General features: G+C 32.5%; 1 protein-coding gene across 3 annotated transcripts in view; it reads left to right on the plus strand.

Moving 5' to 3' along the window:
- Positions 1–10,777, plus strand: part of LOC139520542 (uncharacterized) — a 135,186-nt gene extending 124,409 nt beyond the window's left edge. For all 3 annotated transcript variants that reach the window (XM_071313272.1, XM_071313274.1, XM_071313273.1), the window contains one exon: positions 7,474–10,777. In XM_071313272.1, coding sequence (XP_071169373.1) covers positions 7,474–8,714 — 1,241 coding nt within the window. In that variant the 3' untranslated portion in view covers positions 8,715–10,777. The remainder of the gene's footprint in view (positions 1–7,473) is intronic.
- The last annotated feature ends 4,022 nt before the right edge of the window (positions 10,778–14,799 follow it).

The following is a 14,799-nucleotide window of genomic DNA, read 5'->3' on the forward strand; positions in this document are numbered from 1 at the left end:
CGTGGAGCTGGTCTAGACATTCTTTGAACTTTTCGTTTGCCTGTTTTGATCCTCTACATGGCATATAGGCTCAGATTAACAGGATCGGCTTTGGTTTTACATTTATCTTTATACATATAATTCTCTCTGAGCCATCATTAATTTTTTCTGCAAGATGATCTAGATGTTGTTTCCAAAGTATGGCTACTCCACAATATCCTCTAGGTTTTTGTGTTGGAGGTATATGGTTGTTATCGTCAACTGACTTGCATGTCCAAGATGTTTTGTTAAAGAGCTCTCCAACATTGTACTGTTCAAACTTGAAAAGCCAATGTTTCTGAATACATATAAAATCGGAAATCTAAAATGTCTTTTATACAAGCTTGGGAGTTATATTCAATTTTACAATTGAAGGAGGATATTCTGAGTAAAGTTGAAGTAGAGGCATCATGTACTATGTGATCCTCTGGATGTTCTGGCAAAGTCCTTAAAACGATTTCGGCTGATTTCCTCAGTATTTGAGCTGGGCCTAATAACTTCTTGTGATATTTGATTTCTATCAACATTTGGAACTTCTTTGTCAGGTATAGATTTCTTAACCTTGTTTGTGCTGTCTTGTTCCTTGTATACCGTCCTGCTGACCTCCTCAGGTTCTGTTTGGAGTTCTTGTTGTGACATTTTGATTTCACTTACTGTGTTAAGAAGTTTATTTACAACCACTGGGTCGACGCAACTGCTGGTGGAGATTCATTTCCCCGAGGATATCACAAGCTCAGCAGTCAACACTTTTTGTGCTGACATGAATTGTCATTGATATGGTTATATTAATAAATAAACTCATCATAGATACCAGGACTTAATTTAATATATACGCCAGACGCGCGTTTCGTCTACAAAAGACTCATCAGTGACGCTCGAATTCAAAAAAGTTAAAAAGGCAAAATAAAGTACGAAGTTGAAGAGCATTGAGGACCAACATTCCTAAAAGTTTTGCCAAATACAGCTAAGGTAATCTATGCCTGAGGTAGAAAAGCCTTAGTATTTCAAAAAATTCAATATTTTGTAAACAGTAAATTTATCAATATAACCATATCAATTACAATTAATGTCAGCACAAAAAGTGCTGACTACTGGGCTTGTGATACCCTCGGGGAAATAAATCTCCACCAGCAGTGACATCGACCCAGTGTTGTAAACAAACTCATCATAGATACCAGGACTAAATTTAATATATACGCCAGACGCGCGTTTCGTCTACAAAATACTCATCAGTGACGCTCGAATCCAAAAAAGTTAAGTCAACTTTGTACTTTATTTGGCCTTTTTAACTTTTTTTTTATTCGAGCGTCACTGATGAGTCTTTTGTAGACGAAACGAGCGTCTGGCGTATATACTAAATTTAGTCTTGGTATTTATGATGAGTTTATTTACCTACAATTTTTATCCTCAATATCTTATTTTAGCTTTCCAATTCTTTTACTTTGGCCGCTAGACTGAGGGAATATGTTTTTAGGTGTGCCTGGTTTTAAAGTGCATCATTAATTGTCACTTTTTCCTTGTTTAATTCCTCTTTCATTTTACGCAGTTTGCCTTCCTTTTGCCGTAATTCTTTGTCGGATAAGGAAATGTCATTTCTTGTGCCTGTTATTTGGACTCTGTTTGTAAGTGACATATGTGACTGTTCAGTTGGTTGGGACAGGTCTTCTATTTGTTTTCTGATGACTGTTTCCTCATTTAAGATAGCCCTGGCAGCAGAAACACAGGAAAGTGGTGATGCTACATTCGGAATGACAACTGGCATAGCAGGGGGAGATGTTTTATTTATTTTCTCTGCAGATGTTGGTTGACAATTTAATACATTCTTCCCTAATTTTCTTATTGACAGATGAGTAGTCTTTGATGCTGTCCATTTGTTTGGATATAGCCTGTAATTCATCAAAAAACATATGGTGGTTACGTCCATTCACTTCCACTTTACAGGTGGTATTATATAGGTTGATCCTGTAATGTTGACGTAAGTTTTGATTGCATTTAACTGCAGTAGATTGTTCTACCACTTTACCAGATTTCTCCTGTTTATCATGTATTCTACATGTGTCAGTGAAATCAGTATGTGCCTCAAGATGTTGAAGTAGAGTTTTGCTGAAGTGCAGATAGGTTGCTGCAGTGAATTCCAAGATAGTATTACCATGTTTATATTGTAAGTCTACATCCGTTGGTCGTATGGTGGCATCCACTATTTTGCCAATGGCTTTTTGCTCATTCAATAAGTAGGATTTTACTGAGACATTGACTTAAGATGGAGTGAAGACTTGTGTAGATATCCGGTCTCTAATTGGTCTTAGACTTGCCATAATAGAATGATTGATTTTAGGTATATGTTTTTATACGACCGCAAAAATTTTAATTTTTTGGTCGTATATTGCTATCACGTTGGCGTCGTCGTCGTCGTCGTCGTCGTCCGAATACTTTTAGTTTTCGCACTCTAACTTTAGTAAAAGTGAATAGAAATCAATGAAATTTTAACACAAGATTTATGACTACAAAAGGAAGGTTGGGATTGATTTTGGGAGTTTTGGTCCCAACAATTTAGGAATAAGGGGCCAAAAAGGGCCCAAATAAGCATTTTCTTGGTTTTCGCACTATAACTTTAGTTTAGGTGAATAGAAATCTATGAAATTTTGACACAAGGTTTATGACCACAAAAGGAAGGTTGGGATTGATTTTGGGAGTTTTGGTTCCAACAGTTAAGGAATTAAGGGCCAAAAAAGGGCCCAAATAAGCATTATTCTTGGTTTTCGCACTATAACTTTAGTTTAGGTGAATAGAAATCTATGAAATTTTGACACAAGGTTTATGACCACAAAAGGAAGGTTGGGATTGATTTTGGGAGTTTTGGTTCCAACAGTTAAGGAATTAAGGGCCAAAAAGGGCCCAAATAAGCATTATTCTTGGTTTTCGCACTATAACTTTAGTTTAGGTGAATAGAAATTTATGAAATTTTGACACAAGGTTTATGACCACAAAAGGAAGGTTGGGATTGATTTTGGGAGTTTTGGTTCCAACAGTTAAGGAATTAAGGGCCAAAAAAGGGCCCAAATAAGCATTATTCTTGGTTTTTGCACCATAACTTTAGTATAAGTAAATAGAAATCTATGAAATTTAAACACAAGGTTTATGACCATAAAAGGAAGGTTGGGTTTGATTTTGGGAGTTTTGGTCCTAACAGTTTAGGAATAAGGGGCCCAAAGGGTCCAAAATTGAACTTTGTGTGATTTCATCAAAAATTGAATAATTGGGGTTCTTTGATATGCCGAATCTAACTATGTATGTATATTCTTAGTTTTTGGTCCCGTTTTCAAATTGGTCTACATTAAGGTCTAAAGGGTCCAAAATTAAACTTAGTTTGATTTTAACAAAAATTGAATCCTTGGGGTTCTTTGATATGCTGAATTTAAAAATTGTACTTAGATTTTTAATTATTGGCCTAGTTTTCAAGTTGGTCCAAATGAGGGTCCAAAATTAAACTTTGTTTGATTTCATCAAAAATTGAATAAATGGGTTCTTTGATATGCCAAATCTAACTGTGTATGTAGATTCTTAATTTTTGGTCCAGTTTTCAAATTGGTCTACATTAAGGCCCAAAGGGTCCAAAATTAAACTAAGTTTGATTTTAACAAAAATTAAATTCTTGGGCTTATTTGATATGCTTTATCTAAATATGTACTTTGATTTTTGATTATGGGCCCAGTTTTCAAATTGGTCCAAATCAGGATTCCATATCAAGTATTGTGCAATAGCAAGAAATTTTCAATTGCACAGTATTGCACAATAGCAAGAAATATCTAATTGCACAATATTGTGCAATAGCAATTAATTTTCAATTGGAGTTATCTTTCTTTGTATAGAATAGTAGTTGATAATATATGTTGGAAATTTGCCAGACATGACTATGATGTCATTTTCTATTTTTATTTGCCAATAACTTTATGTAAATAACTTCATTGGAAATTTGCCAATATAAAATGTTGCTGATGAAGTTTTTTTTTATTGTTTTATACAATAAACAATGTATATTCACGTTTACTACCAACCAATCTTTACCATTCAGTGATAACAAGCACTTTATTTTACATTTTAATATTATTTTATGATGTATTTAAAAGAGTAGTAATTGTTGCAAACTCCATTAGAAATTTGAATTGATATCAGTTTTGGAAAAAGGGAAACGGGGATGTGAAAAAAGGAGGGGGGGGGGGGTTAAATTTTTCTCATTTCAGATTTCATAAATAAAAAGAAAATTTCTTCAAACATTTTTTTGAGAGGATTAATATTCAACAGCATAGTGAATTGCTCAAAGGCAAAAATAAACTTTTTAAGTTCATTAGACCACATTCATTCTGTGTCAGAAACCTATGCTGTGCCAACTATTTAATTTTAGATTTAAAAAGTTTGAAGAAGAAATCTTTAATTGATTTGTAAAATCTTGACATTTGTTTTGTGTAAAAAAAACCATGCAATGTCAAAAATTTGATCACAATCCAAATTCAGAGCTGTATCACGCTTGAATGTTTTGTCCATACTTGCCCCAACTGTTCAGGGTTCGACCTCTGCGGTCGTATAAAGCTGCGCCCTGCGGAGCACCTGGTTATCAGATGAAGCTTGAGAAGATGGAATAGCGTGGGGACATCCACACTTACCAAGGAAGAATTTGTTTCTGAACAAAGTTGATGTTGGATTATATCGTAGGTAGGATCTTGGTATAGCGCGGGAGCATCCACACTTACCACGTTCTTTAGAGCTGCTGTTAATTTTTTAATAAAGAATTTTTTTTGGCCTAATTCCACAACAGGATGGACCTTCGGAATAAATGCAACCAGATGTGTGAGATGTTAGAAGATGCAGTCTTTGTGAAAAGATGAAGATTTTGGTATAGCGTGGTGACGTCCACACTTACCACTTTATGTAATACTGATATACACAAGAGAGGAGTTAGTGTAGTTGCAGCCAGATGTGTTTGAAATAAGAAGCTTAGCGTTTAGTCTATATATTCCCGTATTCTGATGAAGTATTTGGTATAGCGTGGTGACATCCACACTTACCACTAGAAATATTAACTATGTCCACAATAAGAAGGTCTGTGTAATTATGGAGTCAGCTGTGTTTTAGATAGAAAAATGAGAAGTTAGCTTAAGATTTCCTGGATTATATGTGTATATTTGGTATAGCGTGGTGACGTCCACACTTACCACAACACCTGAGTCTAATACCTGATGTTGTATAGCTTTGTAGTGTTAAGAAAATTTGCTTTAATAATATGTGGTACTAGTAGATGCCAGATATAGTATTCCTCTTGAATTATTGTGTCCTATAATTGTTCCGAGGGGAGCCACACAAAAGTATTCTATCTTTCACACAGTTATATTTCTTGGTATAGAATAATTTTTTTTTTTTGAAATCTTGATACAGCTTTTTGAGAAAGCTACTACGGATACATATTTTATTGATAAATCAGATAGATGAGGTGGAATTGGTATATCATGGTGACATCCACACCGACCAGTGTTATATAATGCACAAGTATTGGTATATATATTGTTTGTGCTGTTTTTAGACCCTTCTACAACGAAATTTGTTTTACATGCACACGTATAAAAATTACGGTTTTTATCCAACGCAATCATAGGTTTGAACGTAGTTTTCAATTTAATCTCGTTTATATTTTTTCGTTTGGGCTTGTATCATATTTTCCCTCCGGTTTATATGATCCGTTCATCCTATATTAACTCTTTAAATTCAAGAGTCTATCTAAAAATGAGGGTACTTTTTACATGGCCTTCCAAATACGGTTTCGATTCCTAACATCACCGAAGAGACATTTATTGTCGAAATCCGGATCTGGTGTACTAAAAAAATATTGACACCGTATGTTTGTGGCATAACATCGTGGCCACAAGTTAAAAAATTTTTTTCTCTTTAGTATGAAATTTATATTTAGATCCATTTTGTTACATCTTGTGATCAATTTTATTGAAAACATTCACACTAAATTATAAGGACATCAAGACAGCTGAATTGCGACCGCTCTTGCAGGCGGTGAGAATAAATCTCAAGTTCGTTTCGTCAACCTTCTATTTATAATTTAGACGATTACGGCTAAAACACAAGTTATCACATTAAGGATGTTTGCTACTCTGTTAAATAATAACAAGCTTTTTAAAAGACTGTTATGAATTGATAGTATATAAATAAAGAAACTAAAAAAGTAGAAAAAAATGGAGGGTCCGTGTGCTCATTTTCGAGATATAAGCCATTGAAAATTTGGCGGGAAATAATTCTCTCTAAATTTTTCATGCATTTAACATTGGCACCTTATTTGTTTCAAAAACTATGAAAAAATAACAAGAATTTCATAAAATTTTGAAATATGCCTTTATAAACTTTATGTTATAAAATTATGAAAAAAAAAGTAGGGGTTGGTGGGCACATTTTTTTAAATGACAATACATGGATAAAACCAGAGGATTCCGAAAATCTGGCACAAAATAAAAAAAATAGAGGAGCAAACATCCTTAAGAAAATAAATAAGCAAATAAGGTAATGTATCATTGAAATAATGCCAACCAACCGTGAATATTCTGTACGAGGTGACATTCTATCGTAAAAATAGCGTTGCGAAAACGTAAACAAAAACAGCTGACTCATAGAATTACTACTGTAAAATATGGACTACACGAGAACCATTAATTTAATAATACGATCACTAAACCGTAACAATATCATAAATATACATTTCGTCTAAACATCAACCCAACAATGTAAGATCTGTAAATTAGCTTTCGCAATTTTTTTGTTCTTCCCTCGCCGAGATTCGAACCCATGCTGCTGAGATTCGTGAAACCAAATCGCCTGCACTGCTACAACAATGAAACAACACGATATTTTTGGATATTGCCAGCTTTGCGTGTTTTTCAAAAGCCTATTCTGACGTTAAAGCTAGATAAAACAATATACGCAATTCTGACCACAGATTCATTTTCATTGTAATTTATAAACATTTATTTCATTTTAGACAATTAAACAAAGCAAAAGCATTTTTTTTTCACGTAAAGAAATCAATTTCATTGAGAGATCGATCAATGTACTGAAAAGTATTCTCCAAGCGCCAATGAAGGTAGACAAGCCTTATAAATCTCCGCAAACTATTTCATGTCAGAATCAATAGATTTACCTGGCACTGAACACTACTGAAAAATTCCCAAACAACTATTTTATCGATGTACTGATTGTTTGTTCGAAAACGTTTTTGACACTACTGAATCTAATGCACTCGGCGTTTTTTCGTATCTAACTGATAATTTTTCTTGAAAACATATAGTTATATGGCTTAAAAACGGGAGTCTTCAAGTGAATTTCAATTAAAACATAAATTGTAGTGATATTATACAATTTATTATACCGAATTAATGAACAAATGGTTGTTTTTTTATTTAGGTGCACTTGAGGTGTGTAAGAGAGAACACAAAGTTGAAGGTCAAATACTGAACGTACATGTGTACTATGAATGTCTAGGCCAGGCTTCTATAGATGATGAGGGACTAAAGTTCAAATCCCTTAAACAAACTGTTATACAAAATATAAATCCAAGGACAATTGAATTCCTCCTTAATTCTGACAAAAATAAAGCAGCTTTTGAGAAAAAGCTTTCACGACACTATGCAGTTGTTGAATGGCCAGATAGTAAAGACATAGAGGACAAGCTTGATGTTAACTGTACTTTAACTGAAGAAGTAAAGGATTGCAGAAAATTGGCCAAGACCTGGGCTAAAACTGTGAAAACAGAAGCTGAGAAATTTTTCAGCATGCTGACTGTGAAAGAAATCCAGACCTTGCAGAAGGCTTGGAATGTTGTGATGAAACATTTAAAAGAAATCAGCATTTCTAATCCAGAAAGTGTAGCCATCAGAGTTATCAAAGAAGACTGCAAGATAGTAATCATAGGGCATAAGATTCCTGTCGAAGAGGTAGCAGAAAAAGTTGAGATTATCATGAAAGATGTTGCTGCTGAGCACGACAGGAGAAAACTTCAAGTTACTGAAGAAGTTCCTCTTAAACACTTTCAGCTTCTTGTTTTGCTGTATTTACATTTTTTGGATAAAATGAAAAAGGAATTTGAAGGACTTAGTGTTCACGTTAATATGAAAAAGCATATAATGATTTTTACAGGAATGACAAGTCATGTTAATGCGGCTAAGGTTAAGATGTTTGAACAGATTCAGGAAATAACTTTTGTAACTGCTGGAAAATTTTCTGCTGGATATATAGAATTTTTGAAAATACCAGAAGTGAAATCATATGTAGGTCAGCAAATTAAGCAAAAGGGCGTTTTGGGGATTTGGAATGTTAAAGAAGGCAATGTTATTACCATGTATTCCTTGTCTGATGAGAATGCTGTGACCGCTTGTGATGTGCTAAAAAAATCAATCATAGAAGCTCCAATAAGTCTTGATGACAAACAGAGTGCTTTGATAGGTTATGAAGTATGGAATGAGGAAATCAAGACCGTACAAATGGAATACAAGAAAGCTTTGGTTAAAATTGTTGTGGCTGATTCAAAAACTATTGTTATTTATCAGACTTCAGCAGAAGATTCAGCAATCGTGAAAGAAAAAGTCATGGACATATTTCATCGTCATAGATATGCTAGTTCAAGATACAGGGGCCGTCGGAATTGAGATTATTATCATTACAATCATACAAATTCCCTTAATAAACACAATTCGATGAAAATCTAGACATAATTCAATGAAAATTTGAAAAATCGGCAAAGCAATTTGCATTTTTAACCCAATTTCACAACTAAATAGTAAGGTGATAAAGACCAATTTCCCCTCAATTTATTTCACATCAGGTTCATGTTCAAGATGGTATCCTAGCCAATTGTACATCCATTAAGGGTATAACAAAAATATAGCTTATTTATAATCACATCAACAAATTATAAAGGAGTTTGGAGCTTTCGGGACAACAAAAAAATCTCCATTGTCCAGCGTTTCTATAGAAATCATTGTAATTGATTAGTTGAAATCCGAATTTATTTTCATCCCTGAAATATATCTTTAAAGAATGAAAAATTATAGTTTCCTTTCCGTTATGCAATTTCTCAACACTATCGATTGGTAATGGCTGAAGTAGACAAGTTTAGAAGAACTGAAAAGAAAGACCGATAAAATATTTATCTTATTGCATGTATTTTATCATAGATATCTTATTGCATATATTTTATCATGTAAGTTACAAGGAAAAACATTAACTATATAAATAAAGTGTATAATAAGATTTGGAAGTAGATTCGATATTTGTTATACCATGGTTCACTTACACGCAATTACTAAATCAATCAGAATGAATGTTTATGCAGTATTTTAAGAAATTGATTTGATTTGTTTTAATAACTCTTATGTGTTAATCGTTTTATGTTTATGATCAGAATGTTATTACTTAGATAATTAGGTCTTTCCACTTTTTTGTGGAAAGACATATTGTATTTGTTCTGATTTTTTTTCTTTTCTTCCGCCTAATTTTGTTTTGGCGATAAATTTTTGTTTCGCAATACGTCTCATATTGTATCGTATAGTTCATGCCCTTTTAAATTTCACCCTGCTAAGACGAATCATTTTCTTTGTAAGAGTTATCTCCTCGAACAATGTTTTCCTTGTGTCTACATCTCCTCCGTACCTGTAAAAGAAAGCAACAAATTTATTTTTTAAAATTGCTTGTTGTATTCTTCGCATGATTTGTTCTATTTTGACCGAAGCAATATGAACAATCCATATGAGAGTTATTTCCCCTCATGCATTTGATATAAGTGATTTGCATTTCTATCTTGTAAACCATAAGTGATAGAGACATAGGATCTTTTGACTTTAGGTTCTTGATCCAAAAATAAGAAAGTTAGGTCAAGGTCATATTTTAAAGTTTGATTTTGGCCTAATTTCAATTCTTTTCAAAAACCGCAGAAGATATCGACAACATATTTTTACTAAATTGTAAGTCGCGACATGTCATAACACATGAATTTTGATTCAAAGGGTACGCTTACATAACATATGAGTAATCTCCCCTCTGATATTAAAAATTAGTCATATAGTGATATTACTTATTAACCATATATAATTAAGACCTATAGCCTTTTGATTTGAAGCTTTTGGTTTATGACCTTGAAATTGAGCTCAAGGTCATAGGTTTAATTGACGTTCTAGATTTTGACCTTTGCTTTTATCTCATATGTATACATGATAAAGCCATAGGGCTTTTTGCATTATGTTACAAGCCACTTCAACATGTAAAACCCAACCGGAAGTGACCATGAGTAAACAGGAAATAACTATTTTTGTACTTATTTAATGTAAAAGTATATTGAACCATATATTTTTGAAATCAGTATTAAGTAAACTATCAAATAGAACCGAAAGTGACATTTTTAAACTGGAAGTAACAATTTATCTCTCTTGTTTAGAAAAAATGTAAAGAAACCATATGTGTTTGGAATCGGTTTACAATAAGCTATCATTTGAAGCTGAATATGATATTTAAAACCGAATTTTAAAACTCTATATCAAAATAGGTATTTAGGAGTATAAAAACCTTCAATTGTTCTCTGAACAATTGTTTTTTTTATCTAATGAGAAATCGAAAAATTGTGCTAATACATTATTTTTTTTTATATATTAATTTTTGAAAAATATTTTGTGATTATTGTTTTCCAACATATTACAGTATTAAAAGTCATTTTCTTCTTTCTCAAATTATTCATAATACGCACTTTTATATATAGTCACGGTGGGTTAGGTTGTCCTTCTAAAGAACGATATATGCTGGTGATTTGATTATACCTGGTACTACTAGTGGGTCTTTATTCTGTGCTGGTGTTTTGATTTGATTTGATGCTGAACTTTTCAGCATCAAATTAATGATAGAAATTATGAATGTATCTCCCTCATGCAAAGCTCTGATTCCTTTCACGGATTTGGCTATACTTTTTGAACCTTTTGGATTATGGCTCTTCATCTTTATATAAGCTTTGGATTTCAAATAATTGTCTAAATGCGCATCTGGTGCAAGAAAATTGGTACCGTTAATTTTATTTCACCGATACGTCATTCCTACTTTACGAGGTATATTACAACGATTTGTTATAGCAAAAGTCGTGCACATTAATTCGCGAAATGACTCGAAAAATAAAAATGTAAAAGGTATTGCATATGCATGCTGACAATAAAAATAGAATAACGGATATTTTTTCTGGTGGTATTATCACGGTAAAATAACAAGGTGAGCCCTATATTTCTTTGAGGAGTAGTTGATAACCAGCCCTAGCATCCTAAATATCGTTTTCAGTGACAAATATATGTATTACTCTAGATAATTTTGTTCTATTCAACCAAATACATTAAAATCTTGTTTTGTGTATGACTCTTTTGGTCTCAGCAGCTTAAAATCAGATTTAGTTTTTAACAATTTAGTGCTTATTTGACGAATGGCACCAATATTGTTTATAAAGAAAAGGGAGTGAAAGTTGCACATATTAGAATAGTTTAAAAATTAGTATTTCATTGATTATTTGATGCACATTTTGATTCAAACCATCCTTGTTTTGTGACGGCAGACAATAATTTCACTCTGAAAACAGTATATTCTGTACAATGGGCTTTTGGCAAAAAATTATACCGAACTTCAAAGTAAGTTCAAAAGAGTCCATAAATCTAGACAAAATCAAATTTTAGACTATATCAACTAAAGGAACGAATGAAGAACTACTTTGTGCAGACATTTTTCATAGACAATTGTTGAATAGACGTGCAGATGGTTGGTTAAATTTTTTTTTTTTTATCTATCTCAACCTCCCACTTGTATTACAGTTAAAGTTCTGTGCGGTTGGGTATTAAAAGGTGTTAGTGTAGTAGGTGCCCTTCTTTCCTTTTTTTTAAGATACATTTCATGAATAAAATAATGAATGTGCATATATTGTAAATGAAAAATGAACGAAAATATGTAGAATTTCAGTAAAAAAAATATGTTTTTTGTTAAAAAACAATTGTAGCTCATTATTTTTGTTAAATTAAACATACGTTCTCTGTATTTTTAAATCGTTAAAAAGGGTATTTCACTTAACCGATATATTTCACTTTTTGATAGTTTGGTATTCTTTTAAGCTCAATTGGCATAAAGGGTCAAGTGAATTTTTCTCATCACTAGGCGTCCGTCGTCAGTAGCCATCCGTCGTCCGTTAACTTTTACAAATCCCTTCTCTGAAACTACTGGGACAAAGTTAACCAAACTTGGCCACACTAGTATTTAGTTTCAAAAATGTGTCTGACGACCTAGCCTACCAACCAAGATGCCCGCCATAGCTATGAATATAATATAGGGGTAAAACGCAGATGTTGGCTTATATCTCTGAAACTAATGCATTAAGAGCAAATCTAATGTGGGAAAAATTGTTTATTACATAAGGATCTTACTTTCCTGATATTTCCAGAAAAATCAAACAACCTACTGCCACTATTACTAAATGATAGAAAATATTGCAGTTATTTAATTTTCTTACCATGACAGAGTCAAAAAGCAAGACATATGTATGCTCTTTCTGGCGTTCGCCTCGCCAACAATGTTTTAGTTTGTGATTAGGTCTAAGTTATGATGTAACACTAGTGGTAGGTTAATTATGTTTAATATGCAGTTGTATTAGCATTTGAACATCTCATTACCATGGAGATTGGTTGGCCCCACCTGCTCAGTCATTGACTATTGACTATGAAACTTTGCTTAGTTTACATGTATAAGTTTGTGATTAGGTCAGTTTATGTGGAACCACTAGTGGTAGGTCAATGGTATATGGCAAATAAAAACCATATGGGATAAACTGCAACTTTTTCCTATTATTCTGATAACCTTTAGAAAAAGAGCAAATATGAAAAGGGTAAAGTTTTAGCTCTACCAATTATCAATAAACTGTCACGTTTTCCTGTCGGAGTTATTTCATTTAAATGAGAAATTTTACCACTTTTTTGTCTACTATCTTGAAAACTATAAAAGATATGGAAAAACTTTGAACTGTAAAAATGATCAGAAGGATAAGTTCTACAAATAAGTTTATGGTTGAAATTATCAGTTGAGTCTTGATTAGAGTTATTGCCCTTTGATGCCGATTTTACATTTCGTTTACATTTCTATCTTGTGTCTTAAATCTTATAATTGACACAAAGACAATTTTATTTAATCAAAATGATCAAAAAGACAAGATCATCAATTAGGACAAATGCCGGAAATTTTCTGACGACTCCTTATTGCTTAATTAAGAGTTTTGGTAGTTCTTTGCTTTTTGCCTTATATGATAAAATTATAATAGATAGATAGAAAACTTCAATAATCATACATAATAAGCATTACAAAACATACTATGAAAGTCAAATGTTGCTGATATAATTAGTAGACTGTTACTCCTTATAGGAGGTATTTAAACCCTTTTTGGTGTTTTATCATGAAGACAGAAAGAAACTAATCAGACTTCATGATCATCAATGTAAGATACATTAAAAAAAAATTTTGTCATCGTCTACAATGTCTTCGAGAAAAAAAATTGTACTTTGTAAAAAATCATTTCATACAAAAGATTCTCTGTAACTGACATTATCAAGATGCTTGATCTCTTGATTGAAAACATATTTTGTTCTCTGTGTTAGGACTTTTTTTGAACAAACAAGCGGCATTCCCATGGGAACTTACTATGCTCCTTTAGTTTTTTCCAAATTCTCATGATTTCATTTAAATCTGTACCGATACTGCATACCGTTTTCGTTATCATGAGTAAGTTTCAAATACTGTATAGATATATGAAGGTGTGGTATTACATGTAGTGCCAATGAGACAACTCTCCATCCAAGTCACAATTAATAAAAGTAAACCCATTATAGGTCAAGGTACGATCTTCAACGCAGTGCCTTGTCTCACACCGAACAGCAAGCTATAGGGGCCCAAAAAAGAATACTAGTGTAAAACCATTCAAGCTGGAAAACCAACGATCTAATCTTTATAGAGAACGAGAAACGATAAACACTTATGAACCACATCAACAAACGACAACTACTGTACATCAGATTCCTGATTTAGGACAGGTGCAAACTATTGCAGCGGGATTAAACGTTTGAATGGTACCACATCTTCTCTCTTATCTGGGACAATAGTGTAACATCACAACATAGAAAGACACACTATAAAATATCAATTGGAAAGGCTTAACTCAATCAAAAAACGTAGTAACACAAATGAACATACATTGAAAGAATACATTTGATCTATGATACAATGTAAATACAAAGTTAATACAAAGTTAATACAAAGTTAATAAAAAAGGGATGAATAATAAAGTAAAAATAATAAACCGCTGTGAAATGCTGAACAATTTCAGAAAAACATCAACTTTGAAAAAAATTAAGTCATATTAAACACAGGTAAATGAAAAAAAAATTCTTCTGTCTGAATAATCTCCTGTTTAGAAAAACCAAAAAATTTCTTGTATATCAATAAAACTATTCTAAAACTTTGTATAAATATACATATGCCAGTATTGTTAATTATATACAATCAATATTACACAGTACACTTCACTTTTTGCTATAAAGATGATGTCTTCTCTCTAAATAATTCAAAGTTGGGTAGATATGTAGATTGTATCCCTTCGAACTTGAGATAAAGGATACAACATATACGTTAAGTCTTCTACATATCATGACTATATAAAAAAGGAAGATGTGGTAT

Source organism: Mytilus edulis, chromosome 4 (genome assembly GCF_963676685.1).
Source record: "Mytilus edulis chromosome 4, xbMytEdul2.2, whole genome shotgun sequence".
Taxonomy (NCBI): Eukaryota; Metazoa; Mollusca; class Bivalvia; order Mytilida; family Mytilidae; genus Mytilus; species Mytilus edulis.